This window comes from Suncus etruscus, chromosome 15 (assembly GCF_024139225.1).
Source record: "Suncus etruscus isolate mSunEtr1 chromosome 15, mSunEtr1.pri.cur, whole genome shotgun sequence".
NCBI lineage: Eukaryota > Metazoa > Chordata > Mammalia > Eulipotyphla > Soricidae > Suncus > Suncus etruscus.
Window position 1 is genome coordinate 39,214,014 of NC_064862.1, and position 21,522 is coordinate 39,235,535.

Genomic DNA, 21,522 nt, shown 5'->3' on the forward strand with positions numbered 1-21,522 from the left:
GTGCTAATGGAAGTAATATAAAATCAATATTTTTCCATGAGAAGAAAAGTTGACTATATCATTTTTAAAACTAGAGTATTATTATTAAAAAAAGATAATTAAATATCTCAAAATAGATCACAACACAATCTAGTGAGGTTCTTATTTATAAAACTGTTAGATTCTAGGGAATCAGATTTAAAATCTCCAGGAAGACCAAACATAAATCTGTGAATAATACTGTTACCTTCCTTGCTTCACTATCATGGAAAAATTTTTAGAGGGTTTACTTTTATACTTGATCTTTTTTATTTAAATATATAAACAGAATTTTATTTATGAAATGGTATTTTTGTTCTACTAACAAAATGAGCAGTTAAATATTATATTTGAATAAATTATAATGAAACTAATAGAAAACACACTGATCAAAATACTAGTATAGTACATATCTAGCCTCTACTGTAAATTATGTGTGTGTTTTTTTCATCCCTTATATCATTTTCATTTCATTTAATCCCTTATATCCAGCATAACATTTAGCAATAGACTGTAAGAAAAATTCAGGATCTAGAAAATACAAAGTCACTTGAAGAAACTAGCCTCACAATGTTTAATTCCAAAAGGCAAGGATGTTGGATAAGCAGTTCACTACTCCAACTATCAGGTGAGAGAAGTTACTTTTCAAATGCAAATAAATTCAGTCTTAGTTTTTTTTTTTTTTTTATAGCTATTTACCTAGTCACCATTTCTTTCTCTTTGTTTGATGCATGTCCTCCAGAACAGAGAGGTCTACTTGCTGCAGATAAGAAGTATAAACGATGATTTTTGAAATACTGATCAATTAAAGGAAGAACAACCTGGAAAAAAGAAACAAAAAAAAATGGATCTGCACAGTAGATTTTCTGAGTGGAAGGGAATGAACAAGTACAGAGGACTCGGAGCAGCCTGAGGTTTATTCATATGCAACAAGTCCTACAATATTAATAGCCACATCACTCAACCCCATTTTGGAGTATTCTCTTAGTCTCATTCATCTGTTCTGGTCCCTGTGCTTATTTACATGCATATATTTTAAGTTTTAAGATGAATACATACAGTTTTCAATAGTTTGGAATTATTCTAAGTAGTTTCTTAAAATAAAATATTCTTAATATGTTCATTCATACTCTATCATTCAGTGTCAAGTAGGTTAAAATAATCAATGACTAACACATATTGTCAGTGTGATGATTGCAAAGAGCATACTGTTCTTTCAGTTATAGTATTAACCACTTTGTACAATAGTTGTGCTCATAGAATTGTTTAGCAATAAAATTGAGTTGTAGAAAGTGAATGATGTTTTCAGTCACATTGCCAATATTTACCCTATTATTTTCTTTGCTACTCTCAAAGTTTTTTTATTTGTTTTCATTTATTTAGATGACCTCCAACCACTCCTCTCCTGTCTACTCATAACTTAAGATATTATACATTGTTTTCCCTGTCTGAAATGCCCTTTCTGTCTATCGCCCTGAATGTTCCCGATCTCATAAGAAATGCTCTTCCACTCCAATAACCATTCTCTTTAGTCCTCCTGCATATATTACAACTGTAGTATTTGTACAGATAAACCTCTGCTGATCCTCTCAACTAGAAAAAGAAATCAGATTCTCTGCTTTTATAATATTGTTGCATTCTTCATTTTTATATGTGTAATTTCATTTGAGTCTCACTGTGAGTCTTACAGTAAAGAGTAAGAAATATTTCTAAATTTATTTCCTAATTTTATTTTATCTTTACCTATTTGCCTACTACTTGTTCCATTCTATTAACCATAGAATCACTACTACTAATGGATTTTCTAGGTCTCTGGAAGGCACTAGTACTATATTTGTTTATAAATATTTGTTTTACAAATCAGTGGGGAAAAGTAATAAGGACTATCAGAACTAGTAAGTTAGATAATTTTGTCTTTACAATATTGCGAAATTATAAATAACAGGAACATGAAATATATTACTGAACTCAAATAGTTGTGACATTGTCTGAACCTAATGATGACGTAAAACAAATTACACAATAAATAAGTGGGTTGATGAATATTTGGCACAGTAGAAATTAACTTACATTAGACACCTAGGAAGAAAATCACTAGGCACAGGGAAAAAAAAGATGTACTTTAAATTCATGAGACAAATATGTAAGCATTTTGATCATTAAAGATGGGGTAACATCCTAAATAATTGGCAATGTGAAGAAATAATTGGCAATGTGTAGGGAAGCACAAATATCAGAAGATATAGTTTTCTTGCAAGTGTGTGAAATGAAAATACAAATATCCCTAATAGTAAGAGATATGATTTTGAAAACACATAGTAGAGGCAAAATATTCATTAGTGTAAGTAACATGTTATTTTGCAAATGATTTCTAAGAACTATGAATTGTAAGTTATTTGAAAGGAAAACCACTAGGTCTTTACAAAATGAATAATAGTGTGAATAGGAAAGTGGGTCAAGGAGATATGGGGCATTCATTAAACACTGAATAATGGGGCCCGGAGAGCTAGCACAGCGGCGTTTGCCTTGCAAGCAGCCGATCCAGGACCAAAGGTGGTTGGTTCGAATGGTCCCCCGTGCCTGCCAGGAGCTATTTCTGATCAGACAGCCAGGAGTAACCCCGGAGCACCGCCGGGTGTGGCCCAAAAACCAAAAAAAAAACAAAAAAAACACTGAATAAAAGAATGAAACCAGGAGAAGAATTTGTAATTCTTTCCCTTTATTATTGGATGAGTGGAAGTTGTAAATGTTCTAGGCATATATCTTTTGTAAATTCATATTAAATTGAATGAATAATAACATGTTTTATATATAAGTAATATAACAGTATTAAATATACAGAAGCTGAAACTCATCGTTGTTTACTGTATAATGAATAAAGCTATGGTTCACAGTAAAGAACTATGGTAGAAATTTTCAAATCAAAGTGATTTATATGTTAACTAATTTTTATCTTTATAAAAAGTTATACTTTTAATCATAAAACAATTTGAATATTAAGAACAAGATATTAATTTGTCAAATCACAAAGCACCAAAATTATATATTTAAATTCTAATTAATCATCTGAGAAATATGTAGAAAGTGTAGAATTACTTAAAAATAACAAAAATATTTAGAAAAAAAGTATCATCTTTGAATCAGGAAATTTTTTCATGCACAGAATATTTTAGGATATTAGGCAGTTAGAAAAATGCATTTTAAAGTTATATATAAAACAAAAATAAATATTGAATATTTTATGGATAAACATATTAAAGAAATAAACAAAATGAATTGGATACTGTACTTTAGCAAAGAACTTGATTTCTTGCTCATAAGGAAAATGTTCTCCTTTGCTTCTGCTGCCACCATCTGTAGATATAAAGACATTTTTAAGTACGTATTGCACTTAAATACAGCAAGATATTCACTAAAATACAAAGTTTAGAATATATATTCAATATGTTATCCAACTACCTTGAACAGAAAGTCAATCAAACTGACTCTGGTAGTGAAATACAAAAACACTTTTAAAAACTCTAAACCGAAATTTAAAAGCTACTACTTATAAAATAAAAAACAATATGTCAAGGGTGAAGCTTTAAGAGCTTAATGACATGCAAGGGAGAAATTAAGATATAGTACTGACGAAAGCTCCATCTAATGCAAAAATGGTATCAGCTGAATAAATATAATTAGTTAAATTTTCACACTATTCTCCAACTAAAAGTTACTTCTCAATCTGACTGAAAGCTACAGATGTCAGAATGTTTGATGAGAAGAGGAACAAATATGTGTGGAAAAATTAGGTTGAAAAATTAGAATTATGCTAAAACATAATGAAATTCATTTATATCAGAGGATAATTTTAGAAGAGAAAACAATTTTATAAATCAAAATGAAACCATCAAAAATTTATCCAGTTTTTAGAAAATTATTTCAGGGTTAAAGTTGACTCATAGGTAAGGAGTCTCAGATAGTTCAGGGATCAGAGGTGCACACATTATTTTATGTACAAGAACTGAAGTTCAATCTCTCTCTCACTGCATGGCTCCCTGAGCCATTTAGGGTGCAGTCCCCAACACCACCAATCCTAGGTACTGAATCAACAGCCCTTTAAGCTGAGTATAGCCAAGAGTGAGCCCAGATTACTTTAATACCTCTTTTTTTCCCTCTTTTATTTATTTGTTTATTTATTTGGGGGGACATTTTTGGGTCTCACACGGCAGTGCACAGGAGTTACTTCTGCTCTGCGCTCAGAAATTGCTCCCTGCAGGTTCAGGGGACCTTGTGGGATACTGGGGATTGAATCCAGGTCCATCCTGGGTCTTCTGCGTGCAAGGCAAACGCCCTACTGCTTTGCTACCAAACCAGCCCCTTCTTTATTACTTCTTGGGAAAACTCCCCGACCCTCTGTTATACACACACAAAAGAAATGACTGCTTTATTAATATATTTTATTTAGGAATAAATTTTCTCTACAACCTCATGTACATAAAAGCTCTTTATGCACACAGAAAAGATAATAACAAACTATAAGAATCATAATCATATGCAAAATATATTGAAGAGTTAAAAGTTTCATAACTAGATATAAAGTCATATCAGCACATTAAAAATGGCTGTTCTATTTCCTGATATTGTAAACAGCAATGGAAGCAAAAACTGCTGTTAATAATAGATAAGACAATGGTAACTACCAAACTCGAGGATGTACTGATGTGCTTCGTCTACATAACGAATGAGCTGCTGAAGAAAACTGTAGGCAAATCGCTTCTCAATAGAAGGTGTGTCCAGTTCCAAATCCTTGAATCCTCTATAATAGAAAAATCAAATATGAAAACCAAATTCATCAACGATTATTAAAATAAAGTCATGATACATATACAAGTTATATAGTTTCCTAATCTTATAGTTCATGGCAAAATATAAGATTTAATTCATAATAAATTTGCATATAACTCTGTTTTTAGGTAACTTAGTCCTTACTAAAATATAGTACAATTTGCATAGAGTTTTTGCCTAAATGAATATGGAACTTCAAATAGCTCTAAGGTTTAAGCTTTTGTTGTATCCACTTAAGAGATGAGGATGGAAACTCTAATGGGGATATTTCAATTGAGTATTAAAAATAAAACATATAAATAAAACAAGTTTGCATTCACCTGGAGACGGCATATCCATTTATTTGTAAGAACTTGAGAATATCTTGTGCTTTTTCTCTGTCCTTGGCTTTCTCTTTGGCTGTCAGTGTATCATAGGGGACAAGTAGTGGATGGTTTCCACCTCCTACAAGAATGTCAAGACAAGAACACAACACAGTAACTAGTATCTATGCTGTTATATATATATATATATATATATATATATATATTATTTATTTATGATAAATAATCAGAAATTAGATATAATAGCATTATAATTGAGTCATGTTGCAACTCCTGGCATTAACTAATTACATATAGAACACACAGACTCATATATTACTTTTTTGCTTGTGATTTAATATTATCAGTAATAAAGAAAACCTGTTCAAAGAACGACTATTAGCATGCTTACTAAGACACCACTAACACACAGACATATAAACAGTTGAAATATTAAGCACTAACAGTTTTTGAAGTCATCAAGGAGGGAGAGGAAGTTTTGTTATTCTTTACATTTAGAGAAAGTGGTGGAGAGTACAAAGACATACTAAAAGCATGCACAGCTAGAGCTACTAAAATTGCGAGGGGCTTCTCAAGGAATCTACTTCAATAACCACACCACATAAGGGAACATTATTTTTATTATTCTCCCTCAATGAGAGAGTACAATATAGTCACATACTTTTAAATACACAACTCTATATGCATATTTCTAGATAAAAAGTATAACTGTGCAATTAAGAGTAATATACACTATTTAATTAGAAGGTAAATGGTAATAGAATCATTTTCTAGTATATCTATTACAGTAAGTTATATCCAAAAATTAGCTTTATCAAAATTTCTAAAAAGTATTTAAATTTAAAATTTAGAGAGATATTTTTAAAATCTTTTAAAAGTTGGTCAAATTCTTAATCTTTCAAAAATGTATCGATAATTCCAGTTATAAAGAGATAAAGAGTTAGGGCCAGAGTGGTGGCACAGGATGTAAGGCATCTGCCTTGCGTGTGCTAGCCTAGGATGGACCTCAGTTCCATCCCCAGTGTTCCATATGGTCCTCCAAGTCAGGGGCATTTTCTGAGAACATAGCCAGGAGTAACCCCTGAGCATCAATGAGTGTGACCAAAAAACAGAAACAAACAAACAAAAAGAGATAAAGAGTTGATTAAAGCAGAAGTAAAATAAAAAGTATGGTGATGGGCCTGGGATAAAATGTATGGTGCACTTTAAATCTAAAGTTTATGAAATATGTAGAAATATAGTTTATGTGGAGTACTGAAAAATTATAAAATGTAAATGCTGAAAAGGTTTTCAGGAAAGAAATTAAAATATTTTGTTTTCATTATGGTGATAATATAAAGTCTAATTATATCAATGCCCTATGTGTTTTACCAAGAACTATTACGACAATCATAAGCATTTAATTTTCCCAACATAGGAAACAAAAAAAAACAAAACAATGAAGAAATGCTATTTTTCCTAGAATGTTTTTAACAAAAATATAATGAACACTAAAACTGACCATTAGGGGACACTATACAATCAGAAATACAAAGGGACAGCCAGAACCACCAAGCTAATAAATAATAAACATATTAAGGAGCCATATATTATTTTTATAATATTCTACTCATAGTATCAAATAAAAGAATTTGTCAGCATATAATAGTAGGAAGCATTTTTAAACATTAAGAAATCATAATATGGGGACGGGAAGGTGGCGCTAGGGTAAGGTGTCTGTCTTGTAAGCACTAGTGTAGGACGGACCGTGGTTCGATCCCCCGGCGTCCATATGGTCCCCCCAAGCCAGGAACAATTTCTGAGCACATAGCCAGGAATAACCCCTGAGCATCAAAGGGGTGTGGCCCAAAAAAACAAAACAAAAAAAAAAAAACAAGAAATCATAATATACTCTGAAATGCACTAGGAACAAAATTGACTTATAATCAAAGGAATAATTTAGATTAATAATTTATGAGACACTACAAGAAAACATCTAATTTGATTATTCTGCAGTCATAACCTCTTTTGAATGCTACTATTGCATAAATTCTTTATTCCCAGAAAACTTTATCTATTTGGCAAGTTAATGTGTAATATACAATAATATTAAGGTCAGAAACCAATAGAGAACCCTGTAAAAGGTAAAGAAAGAAATTAATGTCTGCACATCAAAAGCTAAATATATGAATTACCTTCTGATTCTAAAACTCTCCTAAAAAAATTAAGCAACTGCTTTTGCATAAAAGGATTTAGCCTTATGCTCTAAGTCAGCTACACTCTTCTTCCAGCCTAAGGAAGTTACTTTAACGTCAGCCAGTCAAGTAAAAATTGAGCATTTTCATGTAGTAAAATCATGCATTTCTAACTTGCTTTCCCAAGTCTAATTCTGAAATTTCTGGATTTATATATTTTTGTGAAAGATACTTTGTGAAGGGATAGAGTTAAATGTGGAACATAAAAGAATAAATTCCATAAATCCCACACCTCTGTCTCAAATATACTAAAACTGTTGAGTTTTTCTTATTTCTATAAATTAAATACCCCTTAAGTTTTTTGAGAACTACCCCCAACTCTTAAAGGTTTCTAAATCAGATGGAGAAGACACTGATTATAAAGTTAAAGATGATTCTGGGTAAGCAAAAGAGGAGATTTCCTCCGGATTTTTTTGAAGCAGATGTGGAATTGTTTAACAAGTTGGGTAAAGGCTGTATCAGCACTCAATCTATTGATGTCGAAGTGTCTTATTTTAGGTGGTTTCCAATTTCTGGTAGTGTTCTTATATCCAACTTGCTGCGCATCTTTGCTCCTGCTTTTCTCCCCTGAGCACCTTCCTAAAGTTTCTCTTCTAAAATGGTCCACAGTTTATTATATTATTATTTCAAGACTCATTTTTCTTTACATTGGTTTTGATAACCTAAAGGCCAAGTGCCAGGGCTTATATTCAGAACATTAAAACACTATATTTTGTTCTGTCAATTTGGTTCTCAATAAGTAATTTTTAAGAAAAATAGAAAATAAGAATAATTAGAATATTTATAGGACTATTCTCAGCATGAAACTATTTAACTTTACACTCTATTGTTTCTCATTTACACCGTATAAATACAGACCAATACCAAATAAATATAGAGTATGGATGAGGCATTCACATTTAAGTGAGCTAAAAAGTTTAACAGCAGGACAAATAACAAATAACCAGAAATTAAAGAAATGATAGATGTAATATAAGATTTATTTAAAAGGCCAGCAATATTATAGTTACTGATTACTAGTTATTTTAGTCAAAGCAAAAAGATTTAAAAATACTGGAGAAAAAGGAACACTCTTTAATACATACTATTCTCTGAAATGGTGCTTTAAGAAGACTGGAGACTCAGTACAGTGGGTAAGCCTTGCAAGCTGCTGACCCAGGTTTGATCACAATGAAACTATAGTCTCAGGAGCCCTCCAGGACCAATTACAGAATTCAGAGTCAAAAATAAGCTATGAGCACAGTTGGCTGTCGTTCAAAAAAACAATAGTGCTTTACTAGTCAAGTGGACAATGACCCCTCAAACATTTCACAAAGTCACTAAGCAAAAATCTGCATGGAACTGGACTGATAGAACAGAAGTAGGCATGGTACTTTTCTTGCACATAGCAGGCCAGGATTTGATTTTTAACACCCTCATAGGATCTTCCTGGCCCTGCCAGAAGTGAATACTGAATACAAAGCCAGAAGTAAACTCAGAACACAACCAGTGTGTCAATAACAAAAAAAAAAAAAAAAAGGAAGAAAAGAAGAGAACTTCTGGTATTCAGAACTATATAATGAGAAAATGTTGTAATAATGTCACCTGAACTTAAGGCAATTATTTCATTGGAGGAAAGAAACTCACATGGGATGAGGCATGAGAGGTCCACACATACACACAGATACACAAATACAGCAGTTTGAGGTGTACTTACTAAGCAAAGTTCTTATGGAAATAAATTAATTATTCCAAAAAGCTTTAAAAATAATATTCCAAATGCTTTAGAAAAGAGTAAACAAATGCATGGAAGTCATAGTAACACAATTGGACTTGTCAGAATTAAGACACAATATAAAAACTAGATAGGTAAGATAAGAGAAATATTTACATTGAAGTTGTAGCCAAAAGATATAAGCAATTAGTACACTCAGTTCTTAGGATGAGAAGTATAGGTATTCATACCCTAAAATAGGCAAGAGAAGCCACAGAAATCCCAAGACATAGATAAAATATTTTTAAACTATTAAAAAATAACATTTCTTGAATAAAATACCATGATATTTATATCAAAAGTTCTTGTGATTATATCATTTATTTTTAATTAGAATGATTTGACAATGTTACCTTTTTTGCTAACTACAGAAGACTGACTTTGATAACCATGACTGGGCAGAACTTATCCTAGGACCAATAAGAAAGATCTGAGACTAGGCTTTGGCCTATAATTTGTACAGTAACCAAGATCTCTAATTCCAGAGGTCTAACTTTGACAACTGCAATTGAGCAGAATTTCTGGAACCATAATGAAAGACTCTATCCTAGGCTTCATCCTAGGATCTGTGCAAAACCCAAGACGACTAATTATAGAAGACTGATTACAACAGGGATGGAACAAAACTTTTTAGAACTGTAAAAAACACTCTATCCTAGGCTACATCCTATGATCTCCAGTTACAGAGGCCTGATTTTATCATTCACAACTGAGTGGAAAGTTTCCTGGCACAATAAAAAGACCTCGGGGTGTGAAAATAAATGTGCATGGAGTCTGTAGTTGTTCCCATGCCAGTATGCTTCAAGGGCGGAGAACCCCTGTATCTCTTAACTTAGGCCAAGGGAATTCCTTTTCTAATTTCCCCAATATTTATTGTGCCTATGCAAAAAAAAATTTTTTTTAAGTACAAAACCTTGCCACACCAGCCCTCTTTCCTTTTTATTTATTTATTTATTTATTTATTTTTGTTCTCATGGTATTTAGTTGTTGTCTTTTTGTTGCTATTGTGCTTTTTTTGTAGTTGCTGTAGGCTTTTTTTGGTAGTTTTTTTTTTTGTCGTTTTTTTGTTTTGTTTCGGGGGGGTTGCTTTTATGGGGGGGTTATGTTTTTCTTTTTTTCCCCTTTTCTTTTAAATTAATATTTATGACCTCTAGATGACCTCCACCTAGTTTCTTTTTCTTTTTTCTTTTTTTACTTTCTTGTTTTCCAAAACCACATAACTTGAATCATTTGTTCTGCCTCATAAATTGAGGGGGTAAAATGGATGGTTCAAGGACCAAACAGTCATATGAATATTGAGTAAAAATAAAAAAATGATTAGACTTAAGTCCTAAACCCAAAGTCAACAACAGCTGAATTGATACCCAATCTACAACAAGCTACACACAGAGGGGACCAATTATACTAGCAGTCCAGGGAGCAAAGGAGGGAGATATGGGATGCATGTTGGGAATAGAGTTAGAGGGAGGACAACACTGGTGGTGGAATGCCCCTGATTCATTGCAACTATGTACCTTATATATTACTGTGAAAGAGTCATAATTCACTTTGGTCACAATAAAAATTATTTAAAAAATGTTACCTTTGGACTCTAGCTCCATTTTCTTTTTCTTTGCCCAAATATTATGATAGTTCTCAGCCATCATTTCTGCCATAGCCTTAAATGATTAAAATAATTAACAATAAAGAAATCCTTTAATGAGTATAGAAAAATAACTGTAAGGTAAAATATAATTTGAAATTAATAATGATAATTAGTAATAAAATGTCTTAAAATTAAATAAAGAAATGTTTGAATCAAAAATATTTTATCAGAAAAAGCTTGATATTACCTATAGACATTAATAAAATACATTTCATTCCAAGTTCTGCATTTAATAGTCGAATGTTTTATAAAAATGATTGAAACTGTATTAAAAACTGAATGTAAATAATATTAGATAGACAATCTAGATACATTTCCCAAACTTGGTAAGAACATTAAACTAGTCAGATTAACCATTCCATAGCCTTTTGGATTTTTAAATACTCCTCAACTTGATTTTTTTTTTTTTTTTTTTTTTTTTTGGTTTTTGGGCCACACCCGGTGACGCTCAGGGTTACTCCTGGCTATGCGCTCAGAAGTCGCTCCTGGCTTGGGGGACCATATGGGACGCCGGGGGATCGAACCGCGGTCCGTCTCCTAGGCTAGCGCAGGTAAGGCTTACCTTACCTCCAGCGCCACCGCCCGGCCCCTCAACTTGATTTTTAAATGATCAATTCTAAATTATTTACATAGTAACAGTAAAATAGGGCAGGGCCCCAAATTTAATAGTGCATAAACTTTATCTTTATATACTTACAAAGATGTTTTATATACTTATTTATCTTGGAATAATATTGATATTATCTGAATCATTATTTAATTATTACAATCAAATACTTTATTATGTAAAATATATTCAAGTGTCAGACACTCTAAATAATAAGCTCATGTTTTTTATAAGTAGTAAAACTTACATGAAGATCTCTGGATAATGTGACATTGCTCATATCAATGGCTCGGGGACTATACCCATGTGCAGCATCTACAGACACCTAGATAATTTACATGACAAAGTAATTACTCATTAAAAATCAAGTGAAGAAAGCTATGTGATATTTCACAAAAAAAAAATAAGGAAAACAAACTTTCAAATACCAGATTTTCTGAAATATACCTGGCAAAATCATTTTACAATCATATCTGGAAGCAAATTATATTGAGTACCTTAATGTTATTTTTGTTTTATTCAAATATAAATCCCAATACTTACTAATTGCATTTCCAAAAATAATGATCAGAATAATCATGATATAATTCAAAAATTCAGAATAAGATAATCACCTGATTAATATATGTAGTAGATAATGAAAGGAGTCAATATTATGTATTTATTTATGTCCAATTGTAGATACAAATACAACCAGCTAGTTAATTTTAAATACAAATTATAAAATAGCTAATGATTTAAAAGAAAATCCTTGACAACCAGAAGACTTACTTCTCTGGGGATTTAAACAATAATATACCTTCACAACTGTAAGAAGATTTCAATTATTATCCTGCTATTACCTCATTCACCCATAGCAAAATAATTGAAACTACATCCTGGAAATAAGATCTATATCATGCTTAGAATCCTAAATTATACTCTGATACATTTTTGTTCATATTTTCGTGCCCAACATGGATAGACAAAGCAATGAAAAGCATGCTATCTCTCCTAATCATATTAATAAGACAAAATAGAAGCTATCATAAACTTGGATCATATAAATTTAATAGAATACTACTTAAATGTAAGAAAAGATACATAAAAAAGATAAATTTTGCTGTCATATAGATGCTATCATATGTTGATGAAACTAGAAGTAATACTGAGGGATGTGAGTCAGAGGGAGAGGAGAAAATACAAAATAAACTTTCAAATATGGAATATGATCACTTCTATGCAGGCTCTTGGTCAGGATCACTACAGTCATTGTCACACTACTCCCTCAAAGCTCACCTTCAATTCTTACTGGAAAAGATTTAAAACGTTCTGTTCACAACCAAATTATAGCTAATGAACAACTATGCAGACTTCATTGGTAAAATTTAAGACCTTATCACTGAGTTCTTTTATACTTGATAGAAAAGCATGATGGCAAATAAAGTCCAATAATTTAACCTCATTCACAACTAAAGAAATAGCACTCATGTGGGTTTTTTTTTCTGTCTTCTAAATTATGCAATCTTCAGAAAATTTAAATAATTTGCTTGGAACAACACAAAAGACAAAAGTTGATCCCAAAATGATAGTACAGCAGCAGATCGGGTGTTTGCCTTGCACATGGCCAAACCAGGTTCTATTCCTCGTATCCCAAATGACCCTTTGTACCCCAATAGGAGTGATACCTGAGCACAGAATAAGAACCAGGAATAAGCACTGAGCATCTCTGTATATGGTTCAAAAATAAACAAATAAATAAACAAATGAATAAAATATGTTATGCTTAAACAGTAACAATAGTGAACTCATCACTGTACTCTTGCCTGGCTTGTCTGGGAAATACGTCGAGTTCGGTTATAAAGGGCCATGCTGTCTCCCTCCCGAGTTCTTTCAATTCTCCACCCCCAAGCCAGCATAGTTTTTAGAGATTCTTTGATTGGCCAGCGATAAATTTCTTTTTCCTAGAAGTGAAAGAAAGAGAACAATGGAATATGATAAGCCCAATGAAATGTTGAATAAAAGTAAAAAAACATCATAAAATAATACATTTTAACAAGACATTACATAATAAGAAAATATTTAAAAACCATTTAAACTATGCTGAAACTCCTTACCTTTTCAGATAATAGTTTATATGGCTTCATTAATGGTTGAACTTTAGATGAATCTGAATATACTTCCCCATAAATCCATCCATTTGCCAACTGGGAAAAATGTCAAAATTGTATATACAAGCATGAGTTTCAAAAAATATAGGTATTTAATCAAGACAAACATTAAGATTTATGTTAATCCAACATGCTATATAAGGCTTTTCATCATAATTAACTTTTATGTTTGTTATTATTAATTTTTTATTTTTATAAATTCTTTTTTTTTGGTTTTTGGTTTTTGGGCCACACCCGGCGATGCTCAGGGGTTACTCCTGGCTGTCTGCTCAGAAATAGCTCCTGGCAGGCACGGGGGACCATATGGGACACCGGGATTCGAACCAACCACCTTAGGTCCTGAATCGGCTGCTTGCAAGGCAAACGCCGCTGTGCTATTTCTCCAGGCCCATTTTTATAAATTCTTTTATTGAATCACCATAAGATACAGTTACAAAGCTGTTCATGACTGAGTTTCAGTCATGCAATGTACAATACCTTTCACCAGTGTACATTTCCTGCCACCAATGTCCCCTCTGCTCTCCACCCAACATGCCTCTATGGCAGAAATTTTTTCTTTTTTAACCTATATTTAAAACTATGTAGTTTCTGATGTCAAAAATATAGCATAGAGAGTATAGCTGCATGAATTGCGCACAAAAAACTCCAGTTCAATCCTGAGCACTACAAGTGTGGTCCTGGGACCCCCTAAATTATATCAAGGCCCAAGCACTTTTTGAGAGTACCTACACAGAGTACCCAGGGAATCATAAACAGACCCTGTTCACTAATTATCAACAGGCATTTTCTTAGGAGGAAGCCACAGATAGGACAGCCCTGGTGAGCCTTATTGTGGTATATCTTTACGACCTGTGATTAAAGATTCATTTTAAACCAAGAAAACCAGTGGAAGCTTTTGCTTCTTTGTTGGCAAAGCCTGTAGTCTAACATTAATAAAAATCATGTTATCTAAACTATGATTCTTAAAAAGTAGTGGGCCAGTAAACAAGAATATGACATTATGCTACTTAAAATATTTTCTGAAAAATATGATGTTTCAGCTATTCCTATATCCAATTATTCAACACCACATTTGTTTCATGTTATTTGGCCATATGACTTTGCACATGATTTGATTCTCATCACTTCATGTCTAGCAATGGAATCTTAGGATCTGCATAGAAAGAACTTAGAATTGACTTCTTGTAAATTATACAAGTCCAGTAGCTGTCTATATGAAATACCATATTTTTTGTACCATAAGACACACTCTCCCTGCCCCAATAGTGCATATTACAGAGCAAATACTGCCTGGAGCTGAAGCCAGAGTGCAGGGAAGAAGAGCATGTAAAAACTATGTGCGTTTTATGGTCAGATGCATCTTATAGAGCAAAAAATATGGCATACACTTTTATTTACTTACCTAGGCAATCAACTAAATTATTGAATAGACACATGTTTATCAAAACCAAAAGTTTTTATTTTACTTTTATGTTAAATGGAGTGTGAGGAACTGCAAGGGAATAGAGTAAAAGTTAATGTGAAGTCTAATAGAAAATTACTGGATTAGTTATTATATAGCATATGCTTCTTTTGGAACTTATTTTTACTTCACTAAACATTAAATGATTATTTTAGACTCCTGTGTCATCTCAATTTATTTTTGCTGATATGTGCTTTAATTATCTCTCTTAAAGGTTTGACTTGAATGTGACTTCCAAGAATAATATTTTCTTCAGATAATCTCATAAGATGTAGAATTTATTAGATTATTACTGCTTTAAATTTTTTACTGCTAACAAAATAAAATCTGCCATATTGCTATGCAATGTATTTTAATAAACAACAGATGTACTTTCTATAAATATGCACAGAAAAAATATAAAAATTCTAAGTAATTATTAAATTATTGATAATTTAAAAATGTTTATGCTATTATACATCAAAATAAAAGTATCTTAAAATGTTTATTGATCCAGAATTATTTCTTTCTAAAATTCCTAATAAATACTAGTTGATTTTATAAATAGTATGTACTTAGAATCTATATTTGTTTCAATCAATAAATTTTTGAATCCCTAAAATTACACTTCTTGTGGACCAAATTTTATATATTTCTATATTATGTGTTTTTATGAAAGAGTTGACTAAATAACAGAAAATTACAATCAGTGGTCTTTCTAATAACCAAATGTTATATCTATATTATGTGAATTTTATGACAGAGTTTGCTAAATAACAGAAAATTATAATCAGTGGTCTTTTTAGGCAAGTTTTCACTTTAAAGTAGAAAACTGACATGGGCAAAGACATTTGAGATGTGACCAGTCATTATGTACATTTAATATTGAATTAAAGTATTAGACTTAGATATTTACCTTGTCCATTGACCACTTGTCATGGGAATGTTCTGCATATTTGTTAATGAAGTATTCCAACTTCTCAGGAATTGTAATACTATGAGAAAAATAAAAAACAAAAGTTTGATTTTCACAGGACATGTAGAAATTCTAATAATTTACTCAAAATTTATTACATTCTAACTTGCATGACATAGAAATATTGTCAAAAATTTTAACAAGTTATACTTTTCCATGTTTTGAAAATAATACAAGGAAACTTAAACAAATGTTTCATCTATTCTTTTGTATCTTGATTTATATTTTACCTTCATATGGTCAATAGTAAAATTATACAAACATAAATTCAAATACATTCAAAGATAGTCAATAGGTTATAAGAAAAATATTAAAACATAAATCAAAATATAGTTAGTAAACTCAACAGGCTTCCTTGTTCCAAGTTCTTTTTTTTTTTTTTTTTTTTTTGTTTTTGGGCCACACCCGGCATTGCTCAGGGGTTACTCCTGGCTATCTGCTCAGAAACAGCTCCTGGCAGGCACGGGGGATCATATATGACACCGGGATTCGAACCAACCACCTTTGGTCCTGGATCGGCTGCTTGCAAGGCAAACGCCGCTGTGCTATCTCTCCAGGCCCCTCCAAGTTCATTTTTTGAGCTTACTATTTTTCCTTAATTTTCTTCTGTAATAACTGTTATAACTATAATTATAAAATAACTGCTAAATTCTGACACCCATTTTTCAAAGTACTAAAATTTTAAACTAATTTTATATAACTATTAATTTGGTCATCATTTGAAATATAAATGATCTGTACATAAAATTCTAAACATTACTAAAATGAACTATAGAGAAAAGTAGGTAACTAATGTTTTATAGATTATTTTCACACTATAATACATATGTAATCTCTTGAACAGATTATGAGTGCATGCAATTAATTACCGAGTATTAATAGAAACCTTAAACTTGATAATAGCAAATATATCTCTGAACATAAAATTAAATAGATGTATAAATAAGTCATTTGTTAATGAATAGAACTTGTTGGTATAATTAACATTGAGAAAGAATTAAAATCTCTGGGGTATTAACTGCTGTTTTTCAAGAAAATTATCAGTCACCAATTTACTTATATGACATAGACTTAAGAACCAATATTTAAAAATCAGAAATCACGGATATCCCTATATAAACCTGGTATGTTCAGAAGTCTCCAAAGAAACAGACCTAGGTAAGCCAAACACAATGATTAAGTACTTACAATGTCATCCACACTCAAACCATGAGATTGTTATAATGTTATTTTTAAATCCTGTATTATAGTTATAATACCAAACCACAAACTTACCCATTTAGGAATGTGAATATGTGACAAATTGGTTTACTTACTTTGGAAGAGATACAAAGGATCAATCATATAAGCCAAATACTGAGGGGAAGAGTCTTTTCTCACAGGACTGTCATCAGATACCAAACATGCATATTTAAGGCATTATCAAACCAATGGCATATCACCACTTGGCTTAAAATATTGATCTGGTTATAGAAATTAGACTAGTTGGATGGTTACAAGGAGCTTGAAAGTTGAACTCCCGAACAAACTCAGCTGTACTGAATAATAAGCATATCATGATAAATTTGCTAACACTAATCTTGCTCACCTATCATGAATTTGGTAAAAATAATGTGCTAAAAAAAAGTAGCTTTCTTTGCAAGAGAAACCATGGTTTTATTTAATAGCAGCATTAATCATCATGCCTAAAACATTTAGATTCCAAATACTTAAAGTGCCCAACAATCCTATTAGTAGGATAATGTATGTAACTAAATACATATAAACAGTTTTACCGTATTAAGTATTTTTCCTATAGTTTAGATTGTAATTCTGTATTCTAATTGCATGTTTAATGTTCTACACATACTTTGATATTTCCTTCAGCCTCATGCTGTGTTTCATGATGTTGAACATCAGCTACTTATCCCAGACCCTGCTGAGACGTAATAATGGGGAACTGACATCCCCTAAGAGCAAAGAAATAACCTTAATGCAACATGCTGGGATCATCCAGAGCCCCTGATGCTATAAACAGGTGGCTTATAATATTAGTAAACAATAAGGACAAATTTTCAACCAAAATGTACCTGGTATACCTTCTTGATTCTCATTATTATAGATATTTTATGTGTAATATAAAGAGAATTCTCTATATTGAATATGATTCTAGAAGGTACATCTTAGCTACTTCTGATAACTGTAAAATCATGATTAATGTTAGTATCACTTTAATCAAATAAGGGGACCCCTATTTAAAGGATACCAATTCAAAGGGGGCATGGATTAGAGAAAGTTCACTTTAGTACCTTATTAATTTCAGACTTCACACATCATTTACAATAAAAATCTGCTGCAATAGAAAGAGTCCATACTTTGAGGTATCAACAGGTTGTGGGTTAAAGTTCCCTTCAGAATCCATTGATGACTGTTTTTCCATCATACTGACATAATTTGATTCCATGTAGTCTGGAGGCAAAGCTCCCGCAACTGCACTCAGGCAAGGTAGTGCCAATTTGAAAAGTTCTTGTTCATATTTCTAGGAAAAAATTGCAAGATAGAAAAAAAATACAGTATTATTATTTAACCAAAGTTGTCAATATGTCACTAAGGGTGATATGTGATTGTCAGAGAAAAATCTAAATTACACTGGGCTAATTTAAGATAATATCTAAAAATCACGAATACATAAAATTATTGAATTTACTTTGTAGAGTTAATTTATTAATAAATATACAAAACAGCAAACCTAGGAAAATTGATGCAATAAACTCAATATTTATTAATTTACAACTTTATTGGCACTACAGACAATGACTTGGATTGAATAAACTAGTTTACCTGGAGCCTAAAGTTGGTCTTATGCCAGGAAACTTCAAGGGTAGGGGTCTCCTTGTATTTAGACCAAGGCTTTTCCTTTCCATCTCCCTCATATTGGCGGGCCTATGCAAACAATATTTGCCACTCTAACACCGTTTTTATGTACCCTTTTGACTAACCCTTAAAAAAAAACCTCTTAAAGTTTTGATGTTAACTTAAACTAATATGTATGTGCATGAAAATATAAAAAAATACTATGTCTTCAATGTTTAAGGAGTCTCATAAATCTCATGGCTTTAGGTTGCTTTGTATACTGCTAAGAAATGTTATAATGTACTACAATCTGGGGACTTGTGGACAAAGTAATTGTACATGGGTTCTGCCTTATTTTTCTTAATGTTCTCTGAATGTAAGTTCAATATTTAGGCGTCAGCAAGGGGACTTCTTCTGAGAACTCTGTTTATGGGCGATTGTCCTTTCAGTGTAACTTTACCTTATCCTCTTTGCATCATTGTTCTCATAATTAAAAATAAAAGATTAAAAAATTTTATATATAATTTACAAGTACATTATCTCTCAAGAATTAGAACAAAATAGCATAAAATTTTATCAAACAGAAGCTGAAGTTAGATTTATTGTAGCTACAGTATAAGGATAAAATCTTTGTGGAGTCACAGTGCTATTACAGCAATTAGGGCATTTGTTTTGGATGCAGTAAATGTATTACAATATCCAGCACCCTATATGATCACTTCAGGCAGCCAGGAGTGATTCCATAGTGCAGAGTCAGGAGTAAGCCCAGAGTATAGCTGGATATGGTCCCTAACAAAAATCAATAAAATGACATTTTTGGTTATCTAAAACTTTATTCACCAGGATATGAAATAAGAAAATAAAAATATTCTTTGCATTATTTTAAATGAACATAATTTTAGTCAAATTTACATTACATTACAAATCATTTATGGATTACTATGCATGAAAATAAAGGATAATATTTCTGAAAGTAATATTTAATTAATATGTTTGTATTTCCTAACAAAGCAATATGAAATAGATTTCTAAAGTGGGAAACTATAATCTGTGCATAATTAAATTCCTGAAAAATTACATGTGTTCATTACATGAATGGTTATAGTTATTGTTTTTAACAAAAATAATTTAAAGCAACTTACTTTAAGTATTCAAGTGTAAAATGATTAAAACAATCCTGGTTGAAGACATAAATACTGCTCTGCCACCTCTTGATAGATCAATTGGACAAAAGCTTGGTAAGAAAATACTTGCTTTAAAAGAGTAATTGAAGGGGCTGAAAAGATAGCCCAACAGTTGGACATTTGCCTTGCATGCAGCCAATCCACTATGGATGGTGGTTCGAATAACGGCATTCCATATCCCCGGAGCCTACCAGGGGCGATTTCTGAGTGCAGAGCCAGGAGTAACCCCTGAGCACTACCAGGTGTGGCCCCCAGAAAACCCAAAATAAATAAATAAATAAATAAATAAATAAATAAGTAAATAAACAAAATAAATATAAAAGAGTAATGGTAGAGAGCAGTTTAGTATATATAAAAAAATCATAGAGATATTTATGTGTCCAGAAGCATAAGGAATGTCACATATATGACAGTGAAATTCTAAAATCATTTTAGAGTTCACCCAAAAAATTGTGAAAAGAAAAATATCAAATACTAAAAGTGTGAGCTTTTATATATTGTTTGAAGAACTTTGATCTTCTATTATTTCAGTCTATATTATATATAAGTTATACTTCATATATTACTTTATATATTATCTAATAAATACAATATTTATATTATAAATACTATGTATAATTATATAGATTATATAGAGAGATATATAGAGAGAAATGCATATGCATATAAGGTTGATAATTTTCTAGTAAATTTTAACTGAAGAGATATATGTATACATATATAACTATATATAGTTATATAACTAAACTATATTAACTATATATTGCATATATATTATATATATATGTATAGTTCCTAAACAGCTTAGTAGTTTTTTTTCAGAGAGGGGTAATAATCTTTCTGTAAATAATAAAATATAAAAAGAATTTAAACAGCTTTGAAGGAGCACAAAGGCGTAAAAAATACTTCCTTTGAAATGCAAATCCTGAGCAGTTTGGAGATCAAGACACCGATAGAAGGGCAGATCCCTTTTAGCTACAGAAAAAGCTAAAGGTTGAAAATAGGGAAGCCTGAAAGACTTGGAATCTTTCCTCAAAATTTTAGTTATTTCCACTCTTGAGTAGCCTGTGTTCTCTCTTGTTCCCTCCTCTTATACTTTGAGTAAATTTCTTTCAATGAATGCTACTTAAATTGCTTCACGAAAAACAAGAGAGTCATTTTAATATCATAAAGTGTTTATGATCACATGATCATATTACCATAATGATTATGTAAAGTGACATTGTAAAGGCTTAAAAAGAAAAAATAGAATTATGTGAGTTTTGATAAGAATAGCACCAATGGCTTTTACTTTATTTTACTACAACCATAAAATCAATAAATATTAAGTTACCTTTTGAGACAGGGCATCAAAAATTCCCCAGAATAGTTTTCTTGACAAATGAAGTTCTTCTTCTGATGCCGCTCCAAAATTCCCCCACCCTCCAGGTAAGCAGTAATATTTCCAGCATCTTTCATAATGATTTGTCAGCAGCTGTGTAGAAAAAATTATATGAGCAATGAATTAAAGATATTTTATAGATTTTTTTACA

General features: G+C 31.5%; 1 protein-coding gene across 1 annotated transcript in view; it reads right to left on the reverse strand.

Moving 5' to 3' along the window:
• The window catches only part of RYR2 (ryanodine receptor 2), a 685,578-nt gene that overhangs the window by 160,308 nt on the left and 503,748 nt on the right, over positions 1-21,522 (reverse strand). The window contains exons 52-62 of the mRNA XM_049789034.1: positions 21,324-21,464; positions 18,329-18,492; positions 15,915-15,993; positions 13,504-13,593; positions 13,213-13,350; positions 11,655-11,732; positions 10,738-10,813; positions 5,166-5,289; positions 4,701-4,816; positions 3,308-3,372; positions 718-839 (exon numbers count right to left, since the gene is read on the reverse strand). Coding sequence (XP_049644991.1) covers positions 718-839; positions 3,308-3,372; positions 4,701-4,816; positions 5,166-5,289; positions 10,738-10,813; positions 11,655-11,732; positions 13,213-13,350; positions 13,504-13,593; positions 15,915-15,993; positions 18,329-18,492; positions 21,324-21,464 — 1,193 coding nt within the window. The remainder of the gene's footprint in view (positions 1-717; positions 840-3,307; positions 3,373-4,700; positions 4,817-5,165; positions 5,290-10,737; positions 10,814-11,654; positions 11,733-13,212; positions 13,351-13,503; positions 13,594-15,914; positions 15,994-18,328; positions 18,493-21,323; positions 21,465-21,522) is intronic.